Source organism: Periplaneta americana, chromosome 9, assembly GCF_040183065.1.
Source record: "Periplaneta americana isolate PAMFEO1 chromosome 9, P.americana_PAMFEO1_priV1, whole genome shotgun sequence".
NCBI classification, from domain to species: domain Eukaryota; kingdom Metazoa; phylum Arthropoda; class Insecta; order Blattodea; family Blattidae; genus Periplaneta; species Periplaneta americana.
The window spans coordinates 51,115,824-51,143,791 of NC_091125.1; the positions used below are offsets into that span (position 1 = coordinate 51,115,824).

The 27,968-nt window shown below is 34.5% G+C and overlaps 1 protein-coding gene across 1 annotated transcript in view; it reads right to left on the reverse strand.

Moving 5' to 3' along the window:
- Positions 1-27,968, reverse strand: part of LOC138705921 (sodium channel protein PaFPC1-like) — a 127,470-nt gene that overhangs the window by 80,982 nt on the left and 18,520 nt on the right. The window contains exons 6-14 of the mRNA XM_069834696.1: positions 23,210-23,292; positions 19,788-19,988; positions 17,256-17,319; positions 15,019-15,163; positions 9,284-9,442; positions 7,461-7,529; positions 5,743-5,818; positions 3,893-4,146; positions 2,465-2,638 (exon numbers count right to left, since the gene is read on the reverse strand). Coding sequence (XP_069690797.1) covers positions 2,465-2,638; positions 3,893-4,146; positions 5,743-5,818; positions 7,461-7,529; positions 9,284-9,442; positions 15,019-15,163; positions 17,256-17,319; positions 19,788-19,988; positions 23,210-23,292 — 1,225 coding nt within the window. The remainder of the gene's footprint in view (positions 1-2,464; positions 2,639-3,892; positions 4,147-5,742; positions 5,819-7,460; positions 7,530-9,283; positions 9,443-15,018; positions 15,164-17,255; positions 17,320-19,787; positions 19,989-23,209; positions 23,293-27,968) is intronic.

The following is a 27,968-nucleotide window of genomic DNA, read 5'->3' on the forward strand; positions in this document are numbered from 1 at the left end:
GTCTAGTGACACTACCATGAAAACATCAAAACCTTAGTAGACCAAGAAAGAAGTTGGACAGACCATACGAGGACGAGATCAATAACAACCCGCATGGAGTTGGACGATGTCGACGTGGTTTGCTTGCTGGAACATCTTTTGCTGTTATGAGCTTCAGAGATTCGAACCGCGAATGGTTACCGAAGGTAGAATTCGAGCTTTTATAGCTATTACAGTGGAACATTCTGCTTCATAATATGTCACGATGCATTATGTATTTCTCTTTTAAAGTGGTATTAATTATAATATTCTATAATCACCTGGAATCGAAGTTCGAAATTAAAAGGTACGAAAGTAAAGTCCGAATATTGAACCTTCTCAGACAGTCGAAACATTCATATGAACACATCAGTCTAGCTGAGAGCCATGAACTAGATCCACGTGTTATAAATATTTTTGTTTCTTTACTCAGACGCGTCGTATGAATTAATGTATCAATTAGTCCCCTGAACCTAAATCTAAGTTATTTATTATTTTACCTGTTCTCAATCGTTACTTACACAAAAGTACAAACGCTGCGAATTAGAGAATTTCAACGACGAAAAGTATTGTGTGTCCACCCATAGTCGTGTTGTGCGTCATGCCTAAAACAATTTATGAACGGCTTGAGTCAACACCCTATACTGGTTCTATTCCTGATTCTCTCTTCTATAATTAATTCTCGCCCAAAGTGCTCATAATCATGGTCACAGATATTAATCATTCATCTTCTCCGAGTTCCCCAAATGTTTGCTCACTAAGAGGAATGTTATCAGAAATTTTATGTGAAACATCTTTCTGTCAACGCATTGCTTCATAGTAGACCCGCTCATTACGCCATAGAATTTTGCTAGTAAATTAGAAGTTCACAACAGTAAGTGTTCAGAGTTACTGTCTAGTTACTGCACAGAGTGAATCAAAAGTCTGGAACCATATAAATATCTTCCATATGCTTGATTTTCGATTACTATTGGTGTTACCAGTATTTGTAAGACCAAATGCTCTACCAGTGACACATTCGATTCTAGCTCTCGGCTATCTCAAAAGCCGTCATTTTGAATGAAACTTTGGAATTTTAAAAGGAAAGGGGGTCATGTAGGTACTCAGAATCATGTGAAATTTTCTGAGACAAACGATGGCGCAATCCGTTTTGAGATATCTTTAATCGTTTTCGAGTTATTTAAAGATAACTGTAATAATGACACAAACATTAGTTGCTGCATTTACACATGTTTTGTAACATGGCACAATACTAAGGAGGCTTTGGAAAAGGTATTTTTATGCAATTATGGTAAACTTTTCCTGCTTTACTGTATGGTTAACTTGTGACGGTTTCAATGCATGGTTGTGATTATTTGAAGCTTTCCTGTAACATTTTTTTTTTTTTATTTTCGTAGATGGCATTAACGAAAGAGGAAAGAATTGATATCATTCTTCATTCTGGTGGATTTAGCCACAGAAATATTGCAGCAGACTGAACGAACAGTTCTCTGGACATTGGATTAGTCGGCGTGGACCAGTAGAATGGCTGGCCAGGTCTCCAGATTTAACACCCCTTGATTTTTTTCTTTTCGGGTTACATAAAGATCTTGATATATGAAGAGAAAATTGAGAATATGGATCGAACATTTTGCAGCATTTCCGGGGTGACTTTATCACAGGCTTCAATGATACGGTTCTTTAAATGTTCCACATTCTCAATTTTCTCTTCATCCTACCAAATTCTTTACGTAATCTCAAAAGAAAAAATCAAGGGGTGTTAAATCTGGAGACCTGGCCAGCCATTCTACTGGTCCACGCCGACTAATCCAATGTCCAGAGAACTGTTCGTTCAGTCTGCTGCAATATTTCTGTGGCTAAATCCACCAGAATGAAGAATGATATCAATTCTTTCCTCTTTCGTTAATGCCATCTACGAAAATAAAAAAAAAATTGTTACAGGAAAGCTTCAAATAATCACAACCATGCATTGAAACCGTCACAAGTTAACCATACAGTAAAGCAGGAAGAGTTAATTACCAGAATTGCATAAAAATACCTTTTCCAAAGCCTCCTTAGTATTGTGCCATGTTACAAAACATCTGTAAATGCAGCAACTAATGTTTGTGTCATTATTACAGTTATCTTTAAATAACTTGAAAACGATTAGAGATATCTCAACGGATTGCACCATTGTTTTTCTCATAAAGTTCCACGTGATTTTGAGTACCTACATGACCCCCTTTCCATTTAAAATTTCAAAGTTGCATTAGATAGCCGAGGGCTAGAATCGAATGTGTCACTGGTAGAGCATTTGGTCTTACAAATGTTGGGAACACCAATAATAATCGAAAATCAAGCATATGTAAGATATTTATATGGTTCCAGACATTTGATTCACCCTATATAATAACTATGGTAATTTAAAATTATTGTGATATTCAGTTAATTAAGTATAAATACTCACCAGTCTCAATGACCACAATAAAGACAGACCTTGAACATTTTCAAATCCAAGTTCCAGGCAACAAAGTGCAGTAACGATGAAGTCAAATACATTTTTTCTTCTTTTAAAGTAGTAATACGGACTCATTGATATTATTTTCAACATGGCCTCAGTGGCAAAAACAACTGCAAGAAACTAGAGAAGGAAATCAATTGAAAAGTGACATATAATTGCAATTCAATTAAATGTGTTTGAAATTGATTACAAATAACACACTAAATCCTCGGACGTTACCATTGTCAGTATCTATAAAAAGTTGCGCAAAAGACACACAAGACAACCTGCTTGACCAAAACCAATAACATATGAAGAGTCCACTGCAAGAATGATGGATGTCACATTCTTGTCGAAAATGAACCAAGACTGTCAATGCATAGCTTAAGACATATAGAATCTACATAGAGAGTTATATGGCACTAACACTGATAGTCATTGTCCAGTAATGATCGGAAAATCACAGTTAAGCTTTGAGCGCTAAGCATTTCAAACTTTCAATTGCTTCTCCTGAAAAATGTATTCCAAATGACATCCATCATTCTTGCAGTGGACTCTTCATATATTACGTACTTTAAACTGAGAAGGTAAAGTTACAAATTCTATAAAATAATTCTCGCTTGTGCTTCATTTTCTAAATGAATGTTAGTACCTTAATATAAAAATGTATACCATTAAATTGTAAAATTCCTTTGCAGAACGAAAAGTTATATTTATTCGAATTAAATTCCTACACATTTAAAAAACAAAACTAAAGTTCTTTCAATAATTTATTATAGTACACTGCTCTCTTAAATTGATTGAGCATATTTGGAATTAAATCAATGGCTTTTCCAAAACACGCTATAAAATGTTTAATATATAATTATTTTTATCTAGAAAATGAAGCAAAAACGAGCAAAATTATATTCAACCTTTTGTTTGAAATATCTCAAAGAATAACTCCTTGAAATTAATGACATTTCTTACGGTTCATTCTCTATATTGACTCTGAACAGAGCAGTTTGAGAACATAGATCTAGACTGCTTAATTTTGCAATATATAGGCTATAGTCTATCTTGTGTAATAAAATTCCATTTGAGTGTACTATTATGTTAGGACTTCGTGAATTTTTGGCACAAGACTTCAAATAATCTAAAAAATTATGGTTGTTCATGTGCATATTTGTTGATGAACTGCTTCGTTGATCTTGAATATGAACAAACTATGCTCAGTAACTTAAGGAAGAATTTTCGTAAATGTCTCTAAATCAATATTTCGTAGAACTACAATATTTCCCTTATACTTTGGACGTAAAAGTAAAAAAAAAAGAACTGTTGTTAAAATAAGAACCTCTAAGGCAGGCATATAACAAACTGTAAAATAAAATTAATAATAAGCAAAAGCGAACTTACGCAACGGCCATTCATGAAAGCTTTCCAGATATTATTTTCCATATTGTAGTGGAATAGTGCCATAAGGATCAGGTTGGCCAAAATACACAACATGATGAAGAGCTTGAAAAAGGGATTGCAAACGATGTATTGCGCACAGTCTTGAAACCTTAGCAACCACCAGCAGCACTCCCATATACACAACAACTCCCTGCAGTGCAGATACACCACAGAGAGTTTCATTTTTAGTGCAGGACTTCTGTCTTCGCCATACGCTAGCAAATAACAAATTAGGCAATTGTAATCATATTTGCATTCAAGTGATTCAGTCTGCAATATTAATATAAAATTATTTTCTTGACAGTTTCCAAATTACCATACCTTTTCAATATATGGTACGATTAGCCTACATGTTTTCAAAACAACTAAAAAGGTCTCAATATTTCCGCTCTTTACAGAGAAGCCATGTTATGAAATGATACTTTTCCATTGCTCTGAGCGAAATTTCCTACTCTGTAATATCTCATGCGTTTGATTCCACTTTCAGACGCTAGTGGTCAGTAATTGAGCGCCCGTGAACGGTGGAATAGCAATCCTATTCCCTGGCAAGTCTGATAAAAATATTTATCCTGTCCATTGCTGTTGTGATACCAGCGTCAACTCTGAGGAAAAGGCAGAACCTCACGCTGATGTCGGTACAGCTGGTTTGAAGGTCATTAGTTCATTGAAATAAAACACTACTACATTAGAGTCCATACTTATACTTCATATACGCTGTTCTCAAATTATTATTATTGAACGCATCCTTCCAAGATGTTTTTCCAGAACAGTTCATTTCTTCATGATCATGATCGACGTTAACCCACGAAAGCACAAATGTTCTTAAAATAATGAGCAATAGTGATTTCATTTGTCGATTACAAAATACTGTAGGCTACTCATTTCAGAGTAGATTTCCAATTAAATATACGTGCGTATTCTTGCTATCTCATTTTCCTGCTGATAAAAAATATACTGTGCAAGGTTAGGCTTTCGTTAGGGAGAAAGAGAGCGAGAGAGGGAGAAGAGAGAAGCAAAAGAAGAAAAAAGTGAAGAACGACCATTGTAATTTTAACAGTAGTCCTAAATGGGTAATATTAGACCTACATAACCTAATATTGGTGAAATGGGCGGACTTTTTCGTCAACATTAATTGAAGCTTCGGCTGGAACAACGTTGTAAGTTACAATATTTTCATTCGACGTGTTTCCGTGTAATAATGTTGTATGTCATGTTACCTTGCTATACTCTTTGGCTTACAACTGTCCATCAATGCAGTACGTGAAATTTGTCTACTCAAAAGTGTGCTCCCCATAAGAACAACGTTGTACGTGTACACATTTTTGCAGCTCCTGTAAATTATACCGAGAATATTATTTTGTATTATTTTTTTGGGTAGTGATATCAATTCTATATATTTTTTTTATTTTAAGCTCTCTTTTATTTCTTTTATATTTGAGTTCGTGGTACAATAGCACGTTTTCGTTATGATAAGTTGATATATTTGGCTTGAAAGGGTTTTTTTTTTACCCTTGTCATTAAATTACTTATTACTTTTCTTAAATGTAACTTATAACGTTGTTCCAGCCGACGCTTCAATTATCAACAATTTATCTGTTAGCCAATACAGCCAACATAACAATATTATAACAATAGTAGACAGAGAAAATGGGTGATTACCGGTATCGATAATATTAGCAAATGATCAATTTTACCCTATTTTGCGGAATTTTATATTTATTAAGATTTTCCGTCAGTCCTTAAAACAAAAGCTAGTAAAATTATACATAGGCTGATCACCAAATTTGTGAGAAACTAAGTTTAAAGCTCACCGTTCAAATTTGCTGGCATTGATTCTTGCTTTTGTTCAAGAAGTTCATTGTCAGATACTGTTTTGTCATTCCTGTTCTGTAAAAAGAATTACACTATGTAAATTCATGAGACTGAGAACGATGAAATGTTTACATTATCTCCATTTACAGTAAAAAATAAGCCTTATTATAAGATCTTCAGTATGTATATTCATTACTACAGGGTTTATCACGTACGACGCAATCGCCTGTCCACATCTCCCACGGCACGTCTACCGCATACGCCTAGCACAGTTGCCGCGTCACGGCTCCCGAGTTGTGCCTAGACTAAGAAGTAATGTGACTAGATTAAGCTTACCTTTATTTACAGAAGGTGCTCAAAATGACGTCCCTCTGCTGCTAGAGAAGCTTGGCACCTATTGAACACGTTATTAAACACTTGACGAATTTCGGCTGCCGAAATTCTTTAAATCACAATGACTGAAATGTTAGAGACAACGATTTTTTCGGACCTCTTTCTAAGGCCGCTCCTACCTCATCTAATATTTCCTCGGTTAGAAAGCTTGGTTTTATAGTTTTATTTATGTTTAACACGTATGCAGTCTCTTTAAATTTTTCTATTAATCTGCATATCGTCGATTTATTGGGAACATGTACGCCGGGAAATATCTGTATAAAAACTGACTTTTCACATACGACTCTATTCTTGCATAGTTTAACACAGTAAACATTGTGAACGAAACTACACACAATAAGAAGGAACAAACGTGTACTTACTCACACAGCAAACGAAACTGAACGAGGCTGAGTAATACGCAATGTTTACAGCTAAGGCGCCTGCAAGACTAATCTCGTTACAAGAAAGGGGGAGGCTGCCAGCTGCGCAGTCGGCGAGTGCTGCCTTCCTGCCAAGCTAATGCTCTCCGAGCAACGCCGGAGACCTCGAGTTGCATCGTACGTGGGAAACCCGGTCTTATTTAATGTATACTCATGGAAAGAAAAATGATCAGCTTAGAGAAGTCTTTAAGCTGGCAATGCATACGTCACGAAACTTCCAAAGGTACACATATTTGAAAACGAATAATTTTCACTGATGAACGTTTTGAACAAGTAATGACTACTTGACTGTTAATATAAATTCGGGTGGTAAATTATCTGACTGACTAATTTCGACGTGATTTTTTTTTTGTCATCCTCTGAATTTTAGAATGAAGAATAATAATCTTATTATGACACTCGTGAAAAATTGTCGCACTCATTATCGTTCGTGCGACAAATATTCATTTATACCATAATCATAAAGGTTATCCACTTGTTGCATAAATAACTATTATATTCAAAGTACCGGCTGTGTTGTTATTCTCTATCACAGAGACGTATTTTTATTTCATGCCACTTTTTTATACTTTTTCGTATGTTCTACACTAGTTCCATGCCGAGATAAAAGAGTGACTAAGTGTCGCCAATCTGAAAATTCCTGTCTATCAATTTGTTTCGTGGTGGTGGTGGTGGTGGTGGTGGTGGTGGTGGTGGTGGTGGTGGTGGTGGTATGATTAACAATTGTGCCAAGTTTGTCGTTTTATTGACGATCACTTTATTAAAAATATGAATTTGATTTTGTTTTAAGTGAATAGTGTTTCGGCAGCCCAAATCTGGCAGTCTTCTTGCATACAAGCACTGAACTCTCCAGAAGTGATCCTGGTTTTAACACTGTCATGTATTTTTACCCTTGTTACTACCTGCGCTCTTGATTCTGCCTTCTTTGTACTTCTATTTTCTAGGGCTTCTCGCTTTCTTTCTGATGTTTCCTGTAAGATTAAAAATGATTATACCAATGAGTTACATGTACATACCTACATGGGAAGTTTAAGCAGTGACAACAGACGCTCAAGGGAATGAAAGGAAGCACTAAACAGTAAACGACTAAAATTAAATTAAATGTATAATAATAAAATTAAAGGTTTTTTATTCTTCTTTATTTGTTAATCTATTTTGATTTACTTGTTTCTCAATTCATTTATTTAATTATTACGAAGTGGAATATGATGATAGAGACTGGATTAATCTTGAACAGGATAGGGATCGATGGCGAGCTTATGTGAGGGCGGCAATGAACCTGCGGGTTCCTTAAAAGCCATTTGTAAGTAAGTAAATAATTATTACTCGACCGAGGCGAGTGGACCCGCGGACGTAATGTGAACTATAGCAATGACGCTGTACTAATGCAGGAATAGTACAAGTGGCGCTGCGGGCTGCAGGACTCCACTAGCCTCGGTCGAGTAATATTTATTTATTTATGTTTATTTATTCATTTAACTTATTTTTGTTTATGTTTATCGTTCTTTTGTGAATTGAATTGATATACCGCTGTCATGTTTTATATCAACAATAGTGATTAGCGCGGTGAATGTACTAAAAACAAAACGCACTCTGACCTGGGTTACCGTGATGAGTCCCAGGCTTACTATTTGGAGCGAGGGGTTGTTTACCAAAATTTACATGTTTAAATCCTTTAAAATTCCCTTTTATGAGGTTCAGAAGATTGTAATGGAAATTCTGAAGGCCTCTCTTTAAATTCTACACTATCATCTATATGTTAACATGTAAATTTTTGTTTTAATGTACAAATCGAATCATTATTTTGCTCGTTTAATTTCCTTTTATCTTTTATGTTTGTTAACTCCGGATCCCAGTGGTCAACCTCACTTGACGACGGATGATTTGAAATAAATCGTAGTAGTATGCAGTACGACAACCCCAATTATGATAATTCATCGCAAACATTCTGAAAGCTCTGTGTTGAAGTGCTTGCACGCAGACTGCAAAGTTCAGGGTTTGGATGATGTTGAGGTAAGAGATAATTTTATCTTTGGAGATTAATTTCGTTTACAGTCATTCTCTTCTACTGCACGATCTATAAACATTCATCTACTATTCAGAATAGGTCAATAAATTTTCATCGCATCTTTTCAAATGTCTTCGGGTTACAACAATCGACGTAAAATGAATTTCAATAACTGCCGAAGCGATTTTGTGTGTACCATTGCTTTGGAGCACTGAGCATGCGCATTGCATTGAATCTGGAACTTAGAAAATTCAGTCGGGCTATTATTATTATTTTTTTTTAACTTTGCATATTGTATTTTATTACTTTAATTCGAGTGTAGACATTTCATGCAATCGTTGGATTTCCTTAAATCCCCTGTCTATTGTTTATACTTTTAACTTTTATTTTTTTGTTTTATTGTGAATTATATCAAATCATGTTAGCTGCAATATTATGAAAATAGGAAGAGTTATGTCTATTTGAGTTATGTGTTATCTCTAAGAATGCAGCCTAAAATTTGAAAGAATGACATTGATTAATATTGATATTTGTAACCTAGTGGGTGACTGCATTCTCGACAAGGGACGTTAATTAGTTTTTAATAACCCTCAATTCTGTCAAGTATCATAGGAGTAAAGTACGCAAATGCATTAATCACATGCTCTTATTCTGTTGAGAGATCAAATCCAGTCTGTGGTTCAGTCATAAATAATTTACAGTCAAAACAATACTCACCCTTTGCTCCTGTTCAACTTTTTCGTCTTCTTCAATTTTATATTCACTCTCACTTGTAACAAAATAAATAAGGGCAGAAAAGATGCAACTAAAACTTGCTGAACATAATATGATCATAATGAAGTACAAAGTATGCCAAGGACCAACAGATTCCATAATCTGAAAGCAAAAAACATTATATTGAAAACGCAGTTTATAATTTAATATATCTAATACACCAATTACTATAGCTATTCGTCCTCGTGCTTTTGAGGGGTTAGGCACAGCTTACAACAGTAAAATTTCTGGAAATATTCAACATTTTTCCTCCACTACTGTATCTTGTACAATAAGCAAATTTGGTATGTGTAAAAAAAAACCACTGTCCTACTATATGAAAAAAATATTTTTACGATTAAAAATATGTATTTTTTTAAATTCAAAATGGTGACAGTTCACTGTGCAGTGATTGATGAAGAGTTTCCCCCATAACACATAAACCCTTTAAATGTTTCATGTTCTCTCTCTTATTTTATTGCTGAAACTCATGCTTACAATATCATGCTCTTTAAACTACATTCCTTAATAAATAATATATATTTTTTTGTGTTAGAAGAAAACACTGATTTGATCATTTTTAAATTAATTTAATTTTTATCAGAGAATCTATGAAAGATAGTGAAGTGATCTTGCATCATACTGTAGATATGACATGCATAAATACACACAAAAATTTCATCACAGAATGTTGGATAGTTTGAGTTATGTGGGAAACGCTTCATCACTACACAATGAACTGAATTTTGAACAAATATATAAATATTTTTTTTAATCATAAAAATATTTTTTTCATATAGCAGAAGGACAGTGTTTTACACATACTAATTTTCATTATTGTACAAGATACAGTAATGGAAGAAAAAAATTTTGAATATTTCCAAAATTTTACTACTCTAAGCTATACCTAACCTCTTAATGTTATGAATTGTGTGTTTTTAATTGCATTCTATTATCGTTCGTGTCTGTTGCTTTAAAATTTTCAAACAGAACACAAGATGTAAGAAAGAAAAATCATTAATGGAATGAGAACGAGGAAAACAAGGAAAAAGAAATACTTTCAACGATAAGATGAAGAGGAAAGAGAAAATAAAAAGGAATAAAAGGATGGAATATAGGAGGTAAAGAAGAGTGGTACTGGGGAAAGCTGTAGCATGCATGATTATGATAATTTAGAAAACAGAGAAGAGCTGATGACAGATGACTTTATAACCCAAAATTATCTAAATACCCGTACCGGTACCATAAATTTGTGAGAGATTTTGAAAACACGTTACTCTATAATAACGTACACCATAAAATGAAGAAACTGGATAATAATAATAGTAATAATAATAATAATAATAATAATAATAATAATAATAATAATAATAATAATAATAATAATAATAATAGAAAGCTCTGATTTGAAATCAGTGGCATTTTAAACAGATATTAAAGCGTATGTAAATAATATATTAAAACTTTGGGACAGTGAAAAAAATAATTACATATAAAAATGAAATATGCAATTAAATTGAATACGTCATATTTCATCACATCGTGCTAACCACTCGATATCTCCGTTCTGGTTCGATGATCGTTCACCTTTGCTCAGGCGTATGGACATGAGGTCAACAGCCGATTGATCTGCCTTGGCCCCTGTAAACTTTCAGTTTTGGAATTACGAGGTTTACTCATGATGGTATCGATATGTGAAACCGTATGTTTCTCATACAAAGCCCCCATTTACAGATAAATTTAAACACAGAATTAGCCTTGTTATCCAACATATTTCACAAGCGACACTCTAAAGACTATCAGAGGAATGTTAGGATATAATGAGAAACTGGCTTCAAGTGAATGGAATACACTTTGAACATTGTCAGTTGTGTAGTGCGCTGTGAAGTTGCACTGAGAACCTAGTCATGTTCATCCCAGTGTAATGCAATACAATATTGTAATAATGTTGTTCTGTACGGTATTTCCCAGTAGAAACTGATCACTAAAAGATTGTTCCAAGGAAAATAATATCTTATGCTTACTTGTCATTTCAAAATAACACTGTTTTCATCATTGTCAAGTGATTTTTGTATCACACTGTATTACACAAGGCTATACCGCACCGTCGTCCGTAGACGTCGTGTTTTGTGTGTTTGCTGTCTTAACATGTAAACAAACCACAACTCTCGATGCCACGATCCACGTACAGTTGCCTGCACGTTCTCCGGACCTGTCGCCACTCGACTTCTTCCTGTGGGAGACTGTAAAGGACAGTGTGTACCAGAACATTCTCACAACACCAGACGACATGCAGCAACGCATTCGACAGGGTTGTGTGTCCATTTAGTCAGCAACATGCAGGGACGTCATACGGTCTTTCGGGAACGCCTTCGAATGTGCATTAATGTGAATTGTCACCATTTGGAACATCTTCTGTGACTCTCAAAGCATAACATTATCACATTAGAAGTACGTTTTTGTTTCGTTTTGTTTTGTTGTTGTTGTTTATTGGGAGGGTGGCATTGTGATGCATTTTTGGACTCGTCTTGGTGTGTGTGGTCGGTGTGGCATGGTTGGGGTGTGTGGTGCTGTTTGGGGGATTGATGACGTCGCGTGTATCTTGTACCATAATGTAGTTACATACAGAACATGAGTCTGAAAATATTCAAGTTCAACATTTGTAAAATTGCAGTGTCTGGAATTGGTACAAAATGAAACATTTCTAAAACATTTCAAGTAATTTTATTAGCATATTGTGATTATCTGTCTTCATTCACGATTTCTAAAAGGCAGAGAACATATCTATAATTAGTTTCTTGTATATTTCACATATACACATTTTCAGCTTCTTGCTTTAATATAGTCGCATAAATTGTACGAAGCCAAACATTGACTTACATAAAATAGTGATGAAATTTCGTGTTTTTCAGTGACTGTTTCCATGCTGAAGGCAAATATTGAGAACAGCAGTAGACAAAGGGGACTTCAGATTCTATCCTATGCAGGATATATTATATGCAGGGCCGTTTTATCCCACAGGCCGCAATAGGCCTGGCACATGGCGACGATTTTACATTGATATTTCCTTTAACAAAGTGATAACCATGTCGTATATATGAAATAGAGCGGCGATCTCTAAACAAGACTACATTGTGGTAACAGCAAGCAATGTATTAATTTATTATTTTATCGGCAAAGAAGTGGGCGTTCTTGGGAGAGAGAGAGAGAGAGAGAGAGAGAGAGAGAGAGAGAGAGAGAGAGAGAGAGAGAGAGAGAGAGATAAGGCGAATGATCTGCTAATAACTTCCTCTAATTCATTTCAACTTCAATTCATTTCAAAGTAGCATAGGTAGTTCTTAGTATGTGTTAAAGAAAGTAACCCGTAGCGTTATTCAAAATTTTCGAGGAATATATGATTTAAAATTTTTCTGTATTGGTGAAATGTCGTACAAAAATGGTTAACTGTCCCGGTTGAATATTGTCACATACACGATTTCTGCTATTTAGAATGCGAAATAAACGGCAATGCAATTTTAGAATTGCGCGTGCGGAGTTCAGTGTAAAGTGCTCCTTCAATCCTCGAAGTAAAGTTGGACGTTATTAGCCTACATTATGAGTTGTTTAGTCAACTGTCCGAGGACAGGTCTGAACCACAAAAGTGGCAACAACAAGGCACCACTTATGAGACAACTAAGTCAGGAGATAATGGGATAGGGTAACCAGTTCCTTTCCCCCTATATTGAATATATCGCCGATTATTTAGCTACACATTACACTAATCAGAATTCAGATGCATAGTACAATTGTTCTTTCTTTGACATATATCATCAAAGAAGATGTACTGCCTGATAATAAATATAGGGGAGAGTTTGATAGTATCAGACATCGGGTAATATCGGACAGTGCGTTTCTTTCATCTACCACCAGATGGTAATACCTGAATGACATGGTTACAGACCTGTTACTTTATGGTGGCGAGAGAGGAGAAGGTTCGACTGTGGGAGGGAGACCGATCCGAGCCGAAGCGAATGGAGGGGGGGAAATACAGTCATATTAGAAATGAAGTCTCACGTCTCCCCCGCACGTTTGCAGGGTCTGCATAATTTTGAGCTCCTGTCACTGTGTTCACTTCATACTCCGGAACAATAGTCACTAATAAACACTATAGAAATTAACTAACATGAAAATACAATGAGCAGGAGTTCGGAACAATAAAAACACTAAAGAAGTAAACTAATGTGGAAATACAATGAGCAGCAATGGAATCACTATATTTAACAGTGAATCACTAATTAATAGTGAAATATACTCATGCGGAAATACCGGTAATATTCATCAGTGCTTCACTGTTACCTTTTCCATCATCATCATCATCATCATCCATGTAAAAGCTGGAGCGGCCTTCTTCTCTGTACTTCTTTATTTTCCTCAAATACTGCAAACTTTTGGCCCTAATGCTGTGATGCTCCATCACAATTTGGCGATTATTTTGTGTTTTTTTTTCAATGAAATCCTAATTTCAAAATAACTTTCCTCAAAGTCGAGATACCTCCCTGAAAGTCGATAGTCTTTCAATTTCAGTAATATATATATTTTTAAGTGTGGGCCGCTATTTCTGTGAAATATAGAACTCGTGCTTTGGTTCGTCTTATGACAGCTTCATTAAAGTTGTCCACAGTTAATTTTGGCGCCGAATATCAATGTCTTTAGTCTCCCTTATTATTTGGCTAACACAGCTCTCAGACACAGCGGTAAATTCTGCTACAAGTTTTCCAACATTCGTTAGGTTTTTTTCTTCCGACTCTATCTTCATAATTCGCTACACGTTGCTCACGACTTCTCGCGACTGCGAATGCAATACCCGACCTTTCAGTTTGCTTCTAACAGGCATCATTTTTCACAAACAGAAAATAACAGTGTATCTAGACAATAAATATTACATACTAAACAATACAAAACAGAAGCACTACAATTATTTAAGTAACTGAATGAAATCTACAAACACATTAAATTGCAATATACAAGATGGTGGTGGTGTAGTACGTCCTTAGCGCGACTGTACGCCCACACTAACGCTCCCGAGATGTGACCGCTACCGCAGCCAAGGGAAGACTAAAATGAAAACCCCTACGAACAAACAGTGAACTTGCCCAAACCACTGCGTCGCCAGGCCAGAGCTGTCGCCATAAAGTAACTGGCCTGTACGTTTCTGTATGCGACATCACAGAAATCTAACAATGTCATTCAGGTACTATCATCTGGTGGTAGATGAAAGAAACTCACTGTCCGATACTACCCAACTCTCCCCTACATATCAGGCAACCTTATCAGAGGTAACTAATAGTAATTACTGCAATTTATTGTTATAAGGTAACTATCACTGTGTGGTGTATTAAAGTGTTTTTAATACATTCAGTAATTTACAAGCATCATGAGTGGCAACAGATAACACCTCAAGGAGCAAGATATAGATATTAACAAAAGAAATTGTGATCGGGGATGGAGTTAGACGCATGTGCTTATGGGCAACAAACTTCCAAAAACGTTTCTACATGTATGGTATAAAAATTTATTCATTGTGTTATTTTATTATGTAATATAATTACAAACAAAATTCTTACTACATCGTAAGAATAAAATAAAAGGGTAAGAAAAATGTGGATAACTAATTAGCAAATTACAAAATTTATCTAACGTAACTTACGTAACTTCCTTACCATTTGGTACAATCTCTCCCATGAATCGTTTGTTACCACTCGGAAGACCGAGAGAAAGGCCCAACCAAATGTATCAAAACTGGTGTAACTATTTGCAGGATTATTACCAAAGCCTTGTAGGCATACGTAACCGTGTGGGCAATTGCTGAAAAAAATTTTTGAGCATCAAAACATTAGTAAGTCTTGGAAGTAAGAAATTGAGTATTTTGAGAATCAGAATATAAATCGTGGTGTATTAAGTACGTCATAAAACATGGAAATCACATAAATTAGGCTATTTCTCATGTGAAATTAAAAGACACGTCATGTCACTTGCATGAAGTTACTAAATGCTGGTTATGGGAGGAAGAACCACGCCAAACGACATTAACGTTTGGGAAGGCTCTGACGTAACAATGTGGAGACATCAAACAGATAGCAAAAAATAAAGTTATATTAATGAATTAACTCTTATTGTTTAATATGAACACTTGACACAAATCAAGCCTAAGTTACCGAAATTTATATGTCTGTAAATAAAGTTAGGCATTCTCTCCTGCAAAGTGATCTATAACAATTTTGTTGTAGTTAGTGATGACAACAGTTGATATTTTTCTATAGAACAATTATTTTTTTTTTGTTTTCGCCTGACATTATTCATTCATTCATTCATTCATTCATTCATTCATTCATTCATTCATTCATTTTGTTTTTTTTTTAACTATTTTAGATCTGAAAGTTTTATCATTGTCGATTTTCTCTTCTCTCTATAACTCTTATCAATGGCAGCTCTATGGCGTTTGTAGTCTTCATCATTCTTTTTTTTTTCTGCATATTCCCTTTGTATCTCAGCTCCAGTTTTAGTCATTCTAGAACTTTAAAAAGATGAAATAAAAATATTTAAATTAATCTACAATAACCTAAGTTGCTTGTAAAGTTATGTTAAGTATGGATTCAAACTGAGGTACTTTAGCTTTAATATTGCACACATAATATAATACAATATTTACTACTTGTTATTAGGCTAGTAGATTCAATAGAGCAATTTTTTAGATGATACAGCACTGAATACACTTCAAACAGCAGCAGCGTCAGTAGTGTGACCAATGTTTGGACAATTATTAAAAAAAAAACGACGTTGCTAGCGAAACAACTTTTTGCACCACCTATGGACCACTCAATAAACTAGCATTTCTTAAAATTACCAGTAAATTGCACCAGTAATAATCTTGTTACGGAAACTTTTGAAATATTTTGTCAGTAGTGTGACATGAAGACAACCATTTTCAAAATTAAAAATATTGATTTTTCCTTATAGTGTACTTACATAAAAGGATTATATTTTTTAAATAGAAGATAGAGAGGATATCTTGGTGCCTAAAAATTATGTGTGCCTCACTTATTAGACTTCTGAACGTAACGTGAAATAATGTTATGAATCATCATAATGCTAAGTGTTGGACCATGTCATATTTCTTATAATGTAGTGTCCAATACATTCTTAAAATGAAGAAAATTGACATGTAGCCTAAAAATAGTAATTTCAAGCTTTCATTTGATGTATAATACGTAGACGAAAATATATTTTTATTATTTTCATTTTTGGACATTTTCTCATGGACGTTCCCAAAACTTAAATACAATACCGTCATTTCCCATAACTATGGTCCTGGAACACTACTATGGTCCACGATACAACTAATCAAAGAACATTGTAGAAGTAACATAGACCGTTCGTAGATAGCTGCAGTGACTTGACTTCAAACTACAGTACAGCAAAAATACAGATAAACGAGGTACTACGTTATGGAGTACAAAATTTGAATGGACCATAGTTGTGTTCCAGGACCATAGTTATGGGAAATGACGTTATCGCATTTTCAATGCCCTTACTGTGGCAAAATATATTATTTATTTGCAACTTGTTACTTCAGTATATTACTTTTTTCCTGAATATAGATATTAAATGTTTATATTACCGTCACCTTGAATATGAAATAAATGCCTTAGGTATTTAACATTTAAAAATTAATTAATTAATTAGGTATATAAATAAATAAATAAATCTGTGTATGAATGATAGGAATCAAGTCATCAATACAAGTACCGGTATGAAAACTTAAATTTTACTATACAAATTTGCTTACGATTAAAATATATAAGAAATCTATATGATTATGAAGTGGGGAAATAAACATAGCAAGTATAGCGAAGCAGCAAGTAAGCTGAAATAGATCAGATTTAAATGATTAATTTACCTTGATCCTGATGTATTTCCACATAACAGATAATCTGATGTATCGTCTGGGATATACCAGAGTGCTATAACAGCAAGGTGCATATGTGTAGCGTTAACTATTATGTCCGTTCCCTTTTTTATTCACAATGAAAATAATACAGCGTTCATAAAAACAAGTATATTATCATAATTCAGTAAAAATACAAAATCTCTGATCCTCTAAGTCAGTTTCAATAATTTTCACAATGTTCCTATATCCTTGCTGGACGTTCTGGTTACTATGACAGTACAAGTAATTGCCAGTAAAAGAAATTCATGCAAGTCAAAATTTAAGGATTATGTTGAATTATTGTTTGTACTGGTATGCCGTTAGTTTCAAATGAATTCAGTTAATTTCTTTTAAGGATTATTATTTGAGGAAGTTAAAGTTGTTGAATATATAATTTTCTATTTAGTTACATGAATTAAAGTAGCCTAAAATTATATGCATCTGTTCCAAATTTGGTAATAAAATAGCTAAGTTAATTACTAAAGTGCATAAATTATGAAGGAATGTCTGATAATAATACACTTGTTTTTATAGCCTATTCGTTACCTAAGACTAAAGTAATACCTAAGAATCTTATAGCTGTTTAAAATATTGTAAATACAATTAATTAGGGGAGAGTTGGGTAGTATCGGACAGCGGGTAATATCGGACAGTGCGTTTCTTTCATCTACCACCAGATGGTAGTACCTGAATGACATGATTACGTTTCTGTATGCGACATCACAGAAAGGTAACCATGTCATTCAGGTACTATCATCTGGTGGTAGATGAAAGAAACTCACTGTCCGATATTACCCGATGTCCGATACTACCAAACTCTACCCTAAAAGGGTTACACATGCTGTTACGGAGAATATGATGATGAACATGACATTTTATAATCAATAGATTGTAGCAGCGAACTAATGTTAATGTGCCGGAATTAATTGAATTCGGCATTTTATGCTAAAATTCCAAATGTAAATAGCTTCTGTATTTCAGAGTAAATTCACAATGGCTACAACTGTCTGGAACGTAATCAATTCTAAAAGTTCCATAATTATATTCAGAAAGGCTTGCGATTTTTAAGCATGACAATAAGTTGAATACTATTATGGAGATTGTCTTTTCCGTACTATTCAAAAGTTTAAACTAAAAGAACGTTATAAATATAAATTATAAAATGTTACAAAGCTAACATGGTGTTTAAAGGTTGCTGTGCTCTACATTGAATATACCTATGAGATTGCGATAATATCATAGATATTACCACGAAAAGTCTGAATTTTACTATTAGAGATTTACATAAATATTGTAACCTTGTTAGTTCTTATAAAATTGGTTACATTTAAAAGGTTGATTCAGGGAAGGAGCTAAGCTTTTTCATGTAAAGAGTTAGAAAGGAAAAAGTTTTGCAATAGCTACATACATTTTCAATAGACACCATACAGCTGTGGAGTTTAGCGTTATATATAGAACAATAGTAGCATGGGTGATTTCGAGAAAGATATTATGTTGGTATTAAGAATTTATAAGTAAAAACTGTGTTTTTTGGAAGCAATACTGGGACAAACAAAATTTCAGCCATAAATATTAATGGAAAATGTCTGATTAACTTTACAATCTTTTTACTGCGTTAACTTTTTAGATAATTACCTGGCTAACTAGTTTCGAAGTGTTATCTTTCATTGTCCAAAGCTTAGTGAAGGTTCCGAGCTATCCTCTGGTTTCCTATTGTGAAGTAATTTCCTAAAAATTAACACAGTAAAGAAGTTGTAAAGTTAGTCAATGATTATAAAAGACGTGTTAAAAGTGTACATAGTAGAACAAAGAAGAAAAATGTCTTCCTAGAAGAGATGATAGTTTTAAATTTGCATTATTAATTAAAGTTATTTTTGTGTCACTGTAATTTCTGTGCTTATCACAAAAAAGCAATAATAAAATGTAATAATAAAAGACTTCAAGTGTTATGAATTTATTGTAAAGTATTGATTTACCAGGTTGAAAACCTAGCAACAAATTCTTGTCACTTTAACGAGAAATATTTTTATGAACAGAAATGCTGTCAGAATGAGAATAATTCTGTTTTCTCGCCGTAATTAAATCACTTTTCCAACGTCATTACTATCACTACATTGCAATGAAAAACAGAATCTCACTAATTAACACTAAAATATATTCCTGAGAAAATAAAGTATTTTATCCACTCATGTAATTGGGGTCAATGTAGAGAGATTAATTTAAAATGTAAATTTATTGCATGAACTGGATACAAATAGTAAAAGCTTTAATCTTCATGAGTTAGTTTTATTGTAACTGCTCAAAGAGAAAATATAGATATCGTAAACAAATTTAACCATCAGTAGTTTCACTCCCTTGTTATTGCTCCATAATGACGAGATATGTACACTAATATGTTCACTAATATGTTCAAATTGAACTACGATATGTTTGTCTTAAAACTGTTATATACTTCATATAACTTTTCATATTTCTGTTTTACAAAGTATTAGCTAAACTTACTTTTATTATTACACAATCCAAACCAATTTTCGTTTGTTAAGTTTCCCCAAGGGAAATCTCTGATGCACTTTTGTGTAAATACTCCCATATACATCTGAAGTCCCATCACAGCGCATGTAGACAGTAATATTACAAACAGAATTACTACCGTCCATAACTTCATTATGGATTTGAACAGACTATGAACAATACTCTTCGCACCTGGAACAAAACATATGCGAATTAGACATTTCGGTACTGTTCAATTATCTACGGGTATTATAAGTAAATATATTTAAGGCAACCTAGAATACAAGAATAGGTCTACACTGCTCTTCCTTTGTGAAATGCCTATGTAAGTCTAAATATACCGCTCAAAAAATTAGAGCAATAGATTTGTAGTGGCCCTATAGTCTTAGTATTCTATAATTGGCTATTTTGTGATGTTACTATATACGGCAACATTTTTTCCATTCAAGAAACATAATAGGGTCTATTTGGGTCATATATTCATCGCAGTCCAAGCAAACCGAACAGTAAACCATCAGCTTAGAAATTAAAAATGTCGTCTTAGTCGTTCCGGGTCGGCTAAATGCAATTGGCTATGTCGAGAACATATTGGAAAAACATTTTCTGCCTGCAGTGAAATGTATGGGTGCTAAATGTATGGCATGACAACGCAAGACACCATGTTGCTGCCATCTTCATGAACTTCCTTAGTGACGAAATTCCTATAATGGATTGGCCAGCGATGAGTCCAGACTTAAATCCCATTGAACACTTATGGCTTATACTTGAAAGAAGCATTCGTAGGCGTCCTCGAGACCCACAGGACCTCCAATAACTTGCAGTGGCACAAAATGACGAATGGAGAAATATAACCCAAGTGTGAACTTTCAGAGGCTTGTACGGAGTATGTCTCATAGATGCCAAGCTGATTCTTGCTCTTGAAGGGCATACGAGATACTAAGCCCTTGTAGAGGTCCTCAGCACTGTGACTCTGAGACTGAAGAAAGAGATTTCTCACTTCGGTACACTGTCAAAGAAGATGACCATTGTTGACTACAGTTTGTTTGCAAAATGACTATGTAAAATATTTTGTGCGAGATCGTGCGTATTTGCTTGCTTTCCGCACAAAACCAATACGCGGTAAGTGTGAAATACCACATTCAGTATTCCCAACGTAACACACATAACAATTTCTCTCTTCTTACCGCTTAAGCGCCATATTCATTTTACTGCTTTAGGCTTTTAACACATTTTTAGAGACGTTTAACATAGTAATAATTATAAATTGGAAACTTACCACTGCAATTTCACCTGAATTGCAATGTTAATTATTGTTTTTAAATATTTGCAAAAATTAAGTAAACTCTACAACACCACAAAAGTTACTGCATTTGTAATGCAAGTAACATTAAGGAGGCCGTGAAAAAATCAACAAGATTCCAGATGCCGATGTTATTACTGCAGTATGTTATATAAATAATATTGTTAAAATAATAAAATGGAAAAATAAATCATTAAATAACCTTACCGATTGTTTTAAGTTCGCATTTATAGACTGGGGGAAAAAAAGACAGACGTATATCACGGCCTGCTGGAATATAGTAAACACAGATAACATTTTATAGGAACATTGCTGAAGATAGATATTTTAGTTTTCAAAAGTTACCGTCATTGAACAGAAACCAAGATGGAGATTTCATTGCAACTAATTAGAAATTCGTCTTTCAGGTATGTAATAAACGATCTTCGCACAAAATAATGTACGATACACGATCGGTATGTTTGTTTTCATGTTCTCGGAAATTAAAAAAGCTCAACTACGTTTCGCTTTTTCAGTCTTTTCCTCGAACATGAAAACATCAACATACCGCTCTTGTAACGCATATTACTATTGTTGCTAAATATAGGGTTTAAAGTTCATGACGACAGCATCCTATGAATGAATCAAGAAGTTGTTTGGCTAATTTTTTAGCAATATATAAATGAATTATTTCACTCCAGACCTTATCTTAATTACCCCCAAAATTTGCAGAATTAGAGCACTAAGTTGACATTGATACAAACTGAACTGTTGTCTTTGTAGTTCAGTTACTTTTCGAAGAAGCATAAATTGTTCATATAATTGAAGAGAGCTCAAAATGTCACCATGAAGGCGCATGAACTATAGCTTCATGAATTTATTATCTTCACACTAGAAAGAAGTGGGATGATCGGCACTACTCTCTGACCAATTTCTACATCCGGTATAGACCCATTGCTCACTTTGATTCGGGAATTTGGCAATGACAAAAAATCCCGATACCACCCGGAATTGAACCCAAGATCTTCCAGTCCACAGCCAGTTACTCTACAAACTATGTTCCAAGCAACTATTTACATCAGGATAATTTCAAATGACCATTTGCAATATTATTGATTTCAGGAAATGTTATATTTAGCCACCTTGACATTTTGTGTATTTCGCCATGATTGCTCAGTGCTAGCTCACTGAGATTATAAGCCAGGAAGCACGGGTTAAAATCCCTGAAATTATAACTTGTGTTGGGGAAGTTAGTGATCGAGACCACGCTCCAACTGCCTTTTACCCCGAGAAAAAATCCGGTACCCAATTTTATTTGATACGAGACTGAGTCTACATCTGTGGAGTAACGGTCAGCGCGTCTGGCCGCGAAACCAGCTGGCCCGGGTTCGATTCCCGGTCGGGGCAAGTTACCTGGTTGAGGTTTTTTCCGAGGTTTTCCCTCTACTCAATATGAGCAAATGCTGGGTAACTTTCGGTGCTGGACCCCGGACTCATTTCACCGGCATTATCACCTTCATCTCATTCAGACGCTAAATAACCAGAGACGTTGATAAAGCGTCGTAAAATAACTTACTAAAAAAAAAGATACGAGACTGAGTAAATCTCGAGGCCATTCTGAAAATTATTGTAACAAGAAAAATCCCGTCACCCGGAAATGAATCCAACACGTTACAATAAGCTTCTAAAATCAGATGTATTGATATACCGGTAGTTCAAACTTTTGTTTTCAAAGTGCTATACATTTTTCTTTAAACATTGATTTTTTTACAGGCATGCTTAAATATAAAACGTTCCTGTAATACAATACACATGTGCATTATTTCGATAAATTGTGATTGGGAAATCATTAAAATCAACTTACACCTCTTGGAGGAACCAAATAGACATGTAGGCTAAGAGGTTTCAGTAACCTAATAGGTATTGCAGAAGAAAAATTAAAAATGACTTGAACACAAATAAGTAAATAATAAATGATTCAACTATAACAACGATAATGATGGCGATGATGATAGTGATAAAGTAAAAAAGAAATTAAAAAGTCATATTCGCTATATCATACCATAATAGGAAAACGGAACTTGCTAATGTATAATATCACACAATGAATAGCACAGTGCAAATTGCATCTTACCTTTGATTGTTTTTAAAGAACGGAGAATTCTCAATATTCTCAAGACATCTAATTTCCTGAAGTGCAGAATCATGGACATGTAACTGAAATTGTAAAATGGAAATATTATATCTATAGAATATTATTAAACAAGTTTATTTATACACGCTTTAACATCTGTGATGATATCGCGTGCAGATAAACATTATCTTCAGCAGTCACAATACAACTGTACTGATAGGAGACCGAGGGCTGTGACACGGTTAGAGTGGTTAGATGAGGGGTAAGCTAAGTGACAACTTTTTCACAAGTCTTTGGTCTCCTGTCACTTATCTATCCTCTCATCTAATTCATTCTAACCTTGTGACAGCCCTTGCTGTTATATTGTGATCGTTAAAGATAATGATTTCCAGCCTATTACATTATACTTCATAATAGAAAATCTCTTTTACAAACACGATTAATATAACATTTTCTGAAGTGTGATTATTTTAGATATTTCTGTAGCAAGTTATACAGCTTATAATATATTATAGTCCACTTTATCAAACAATAACCACCATGGTGGCTCAGTGTTGAGAATCGAGCTTATGAGCCATAGGGCCCAGGTTAAATCCTGCTCCATTCCGAATTTATAACTTACGTTAAATAAGTCCGTGGGACAGACAACAAAGGGAATTTTTCCAGCTACTCCGGCTCCCCTATTGCTTCCCTATAATTCCTCATCATCAAAATAATTGATTACGAGGGAGTATAGATCCATCATCTAAGGTGCACTCTGTATAGTCTCTTACGAACTAAACGGTCTATGGTTCTCGGCATTACTATGAGCCCATTCATAGAGTCTGAGCGAATAATGGCAAGTTAAAAGCCCTATCATTGAACAAAAAACATTAAACAACCAAATGGAAGAATATTAAAAGGTATCTGGCCTACAGGACACAAATAGCATAGAGTGCAGGAAGGTAAAATTATTGCTTTCCATAACTGTGGCTTTAATAAAAATGAATATTCGACGTCATTTTCCTGTTCCTTTACCAGAGATGTCCAAAAGGTGATTCCCGAATCACTGTGTAGTCACAATGCAACGTGCAATGTAACCCCCTCCATTCGCCCTCCTCCCCCGTAAGGCACCCTGACTGCCATAGCGTGTGCTTGATACGTAAACAAGGCAGTGGCGGCCATACAGGACGTATAAGGTGGTTTACGAATGCCCCTGCCCAAGCCTTCGACCTTCAAAAGAAGGAGCTTTAATGTAGAGTGGGAACTAGAATTTTTTTGCTGTGAAGATGGTGATGATATAAAATGCCTTATATATTCCAAGATAATTTCCGGCAAGTTTCGAGGGAATGTACAACGTCACTATGTTGCACGGCATTCTCAATATGCTGAGTTGAAATGTATTATTGATTATTATAAATACTATTATATTAGCGTTATTGGATATTATATTATTATTATTCCTTCATTATTCCAAGAATAAATCGGGCAAAAGAATTGAGTAACCTGTTAAATAAGCATGCTCTGCATATTGACGTTCCCGCACCTGACATGACAGAAAAAGAAGACTTCTTAGTTACACTGTGTCATGGGATATAGCCAAATTTTTCAAATCATTTCAGTAAGAGGAGTTTGTAAAACACGACAGATACAAGGAAACCGTCCTACCGTGGAAAGTAAACAAAACAACAGACACAATGTCTCATTGCCTCCTCGCCTACTGTGATGCTGGACTGTTTCGAATGGGTCCAACCAACGAGTTAGATACTATAGAGATGCTGAAGACCTCTGATAAGCGCTCCCTGCGGAAGCCAACAGTACTATGGATCGTTCCCTACAAAACATGGCGGTCTATAGTACCGCCAGCCTCCGCAAGGAGTGCTTAGCAAAGGTACACTGCCTCTTTGAATAATAAGGTGTCCCGTAGTTTCCAATGAATACTTTATTTCATATTTTTGTATGATACACTTTCAATAATAATATTTCACAACATATCTATTATTATTATTATTATTATTATTATTATTATTATTATTATTATTATTATTATTATGTATTTGTATTAATTGTAGACTTGGGTCAGTGGATGAGCAGGCCTTAACACTGCCAGGTAAAATAAAATAAATTATATTTTTCGGATACATCAATATTTAATTTAAACATTTCGCTATAGTTTTTGTAAAAAGCTGATTTATAAATGAAAAAGTAATAATTAAGACTTTAAAATTTCCAAAAATGTCTCATTCCCTCGGATTTAAATGAAATGTACCGTAAATCATAATATTCGTTGCTGTATAATTAAACCCTCTCAATACAGGTACTATTGCCCCAGAGAATTATAAGATAAGACGGACTGAGCATAAGCGAAATATCTGTATTAATAAGTTTGTACCATCAAGAGTTAATATTTATTGTGTTTATAGGGCCTACTCCAATTTTCTTTTTATTAATGCGTAGGGCTCTTTTTGTTAACAAAGAGGAAAGTTAGCAGCATCACACACAACTTGTCATTATTGTTCAAAACGTAAGAACAGTTTTATTCAGCAAAAGCCTCTGCCTAGTTGCGAGACACGTGTGAGATCAATATTTGTTTCAAATTATATTAGACTACACGATGTCTCCATCACGCGAAAAGAAGTGTAGCTAGCTGTGGCTCCTGTTGTTTCTGACAACAATGTTAATCGTATCTTATCGTTTCAATAAATGTGGTGTTATGATCATGAGTAACTTTCTATTAGTGTCATTTTTTAATTATGTTGCATGCTGAGAGGTTATTTGTAGTTTTAATAATTGAGGGGTGTTTCCACAAAACTAGTTATCTACAAAAACCTGTTTTTTTTTTTTCAGGAAAGCTGTTTTTTAAAATACACCTATATCGTGATGAAAATTTAATGCGTAAAAATTATAATATATTAAAATCTTAGAATGGAATTGGTAAACACATTTCAAACAAAATTGTGAATTTGTATTTTCCTAGAATATATTAATAAATTTATTGAATTTTTACAAAACTCGTTATCTGCTTCCCTCAATATGAGGTTTATATTAATTTATCCAAAATGTTTTTTCTATTATGTGTCATACTGATATTTATTGTAACACAAACGCTTTGTCATTACACAATGAAGCTGAAAACTTTAGAAAATGTTACATTTCATATTAATATTTGCACTTTAGCCATGAATAAGCATAAATGTTTTTCTACATTTTTCTGCACCAGTGTTTCTCAATAATATTATATTATTTACAGTATACACACATTTTATTGTTAGATAATGATGTCCAAATTTTTGGTGAAACAATCACAAAAAATACTTATTTTCACAGGATAACACAAATACTGACGTATGAAGTATATAGCTAGTATGAAGCTTCTTCCTGATATTCTGCATGATGTTGTTATTGTCATTCTGTGTGCACCATTTCAACACATCCTGGTATAACACTTTACTTTTATCAATTTATGTCAAAATATTTCATTAGCTTCTTTATACAGGGTGCTTCATAATTCCTATTACATACATCTACGGGTTGTAGAGTGGACTAAGCAGATAAAATTTTGATTATTAACCCATGTCCGGAAATGTATCGTTTCGATCCAAAATAAGTTTGAAGATCGAATCGATTTCACATCTCCCTCTTCACTAGAGTCAATGAGCTCTTGCCAGTGTGCACTATAAGAGTAGTTCCACGCACCACTTAACGGGTCTCAGGTACCGGTACTTGACCTTCCTGCAAGAGGTACTGGTAGAGTTATGTGAAGATTTGCCACTGCCACTACGTCAGCAAATATGGTTCCTACATGATGGCGCACCCGCACACTTTTCTCTTGCAGTCAGCGAACGTCTCCACTAAACATTCGGGGAAAGGTAGATAGCTCGAGGTGATCCAATTCCTTAGCCATCACGGTCGCCAGAACTCCTCTCGACTTTTTCCTTTGGGACCACATGAAGAACCTTGTTTATGAGACACCTGTAGAGTCGGAGGAAGATCTTCATTGTTTCTAATGAAGTAGGCGGTGTGAAATCGATTCGAGCTTCAAACTTATTTTTCGTAGAAACGAAACATTTCCGGACATGGGTTCCAAATCAAAACTTTATCTACTTAGTCCCCTCTACAACCCATAAAAGTTTGTAATAGAAATTATGAAACACCCTGTATATCAGGACTTTTGGGAAGTGTCTGGTTTTGCTGGCAGTCAAAATAGATAGTCGATTTTAATATTTGAAAAAAAATGGCATTCATTTTGTGAAGCCTATAATACTGTTCCCATTTTTTTAATCCAACAGAGGAAGCTTTAATTTTCAGTAAGAACTGTGCACATGTAGAACAGATGTCTGTGACCTCCCAAGATAACCAAATCCTAGATTGAAATACTTGTATTTAGACAAAGCACATTTCAAACCACAAAACCGAATGCACTTGTCGTATCGTTTTCACGTAATCAAGTTCAGTTCAGGTGACAAAAAAGAACAGCAGGTATCTCGTCGGGAATAGTGTGCCTCGCTACATTTGTATTTCAAAATGTTTCTTTTAATCTGATCTGTCTGCTCTTCAACCCTTTCATTCTTTCGCCGACACCACGATTTTCGTTTGGAATTTGTCCTGTGATTACATATTTTCTAGCCAGACGTCGTAATCTGTCCTCAACTCATGATACATCTTCATCTGTTACATGGTAGCAAATCGTCACAGATCTGTTTCTCTTCTTCTTCTCCTCTTTAGTGATAGTTCGCCTTGCAGGGTTTGCAACTGTCATGTACTTGATTAGAAACATATC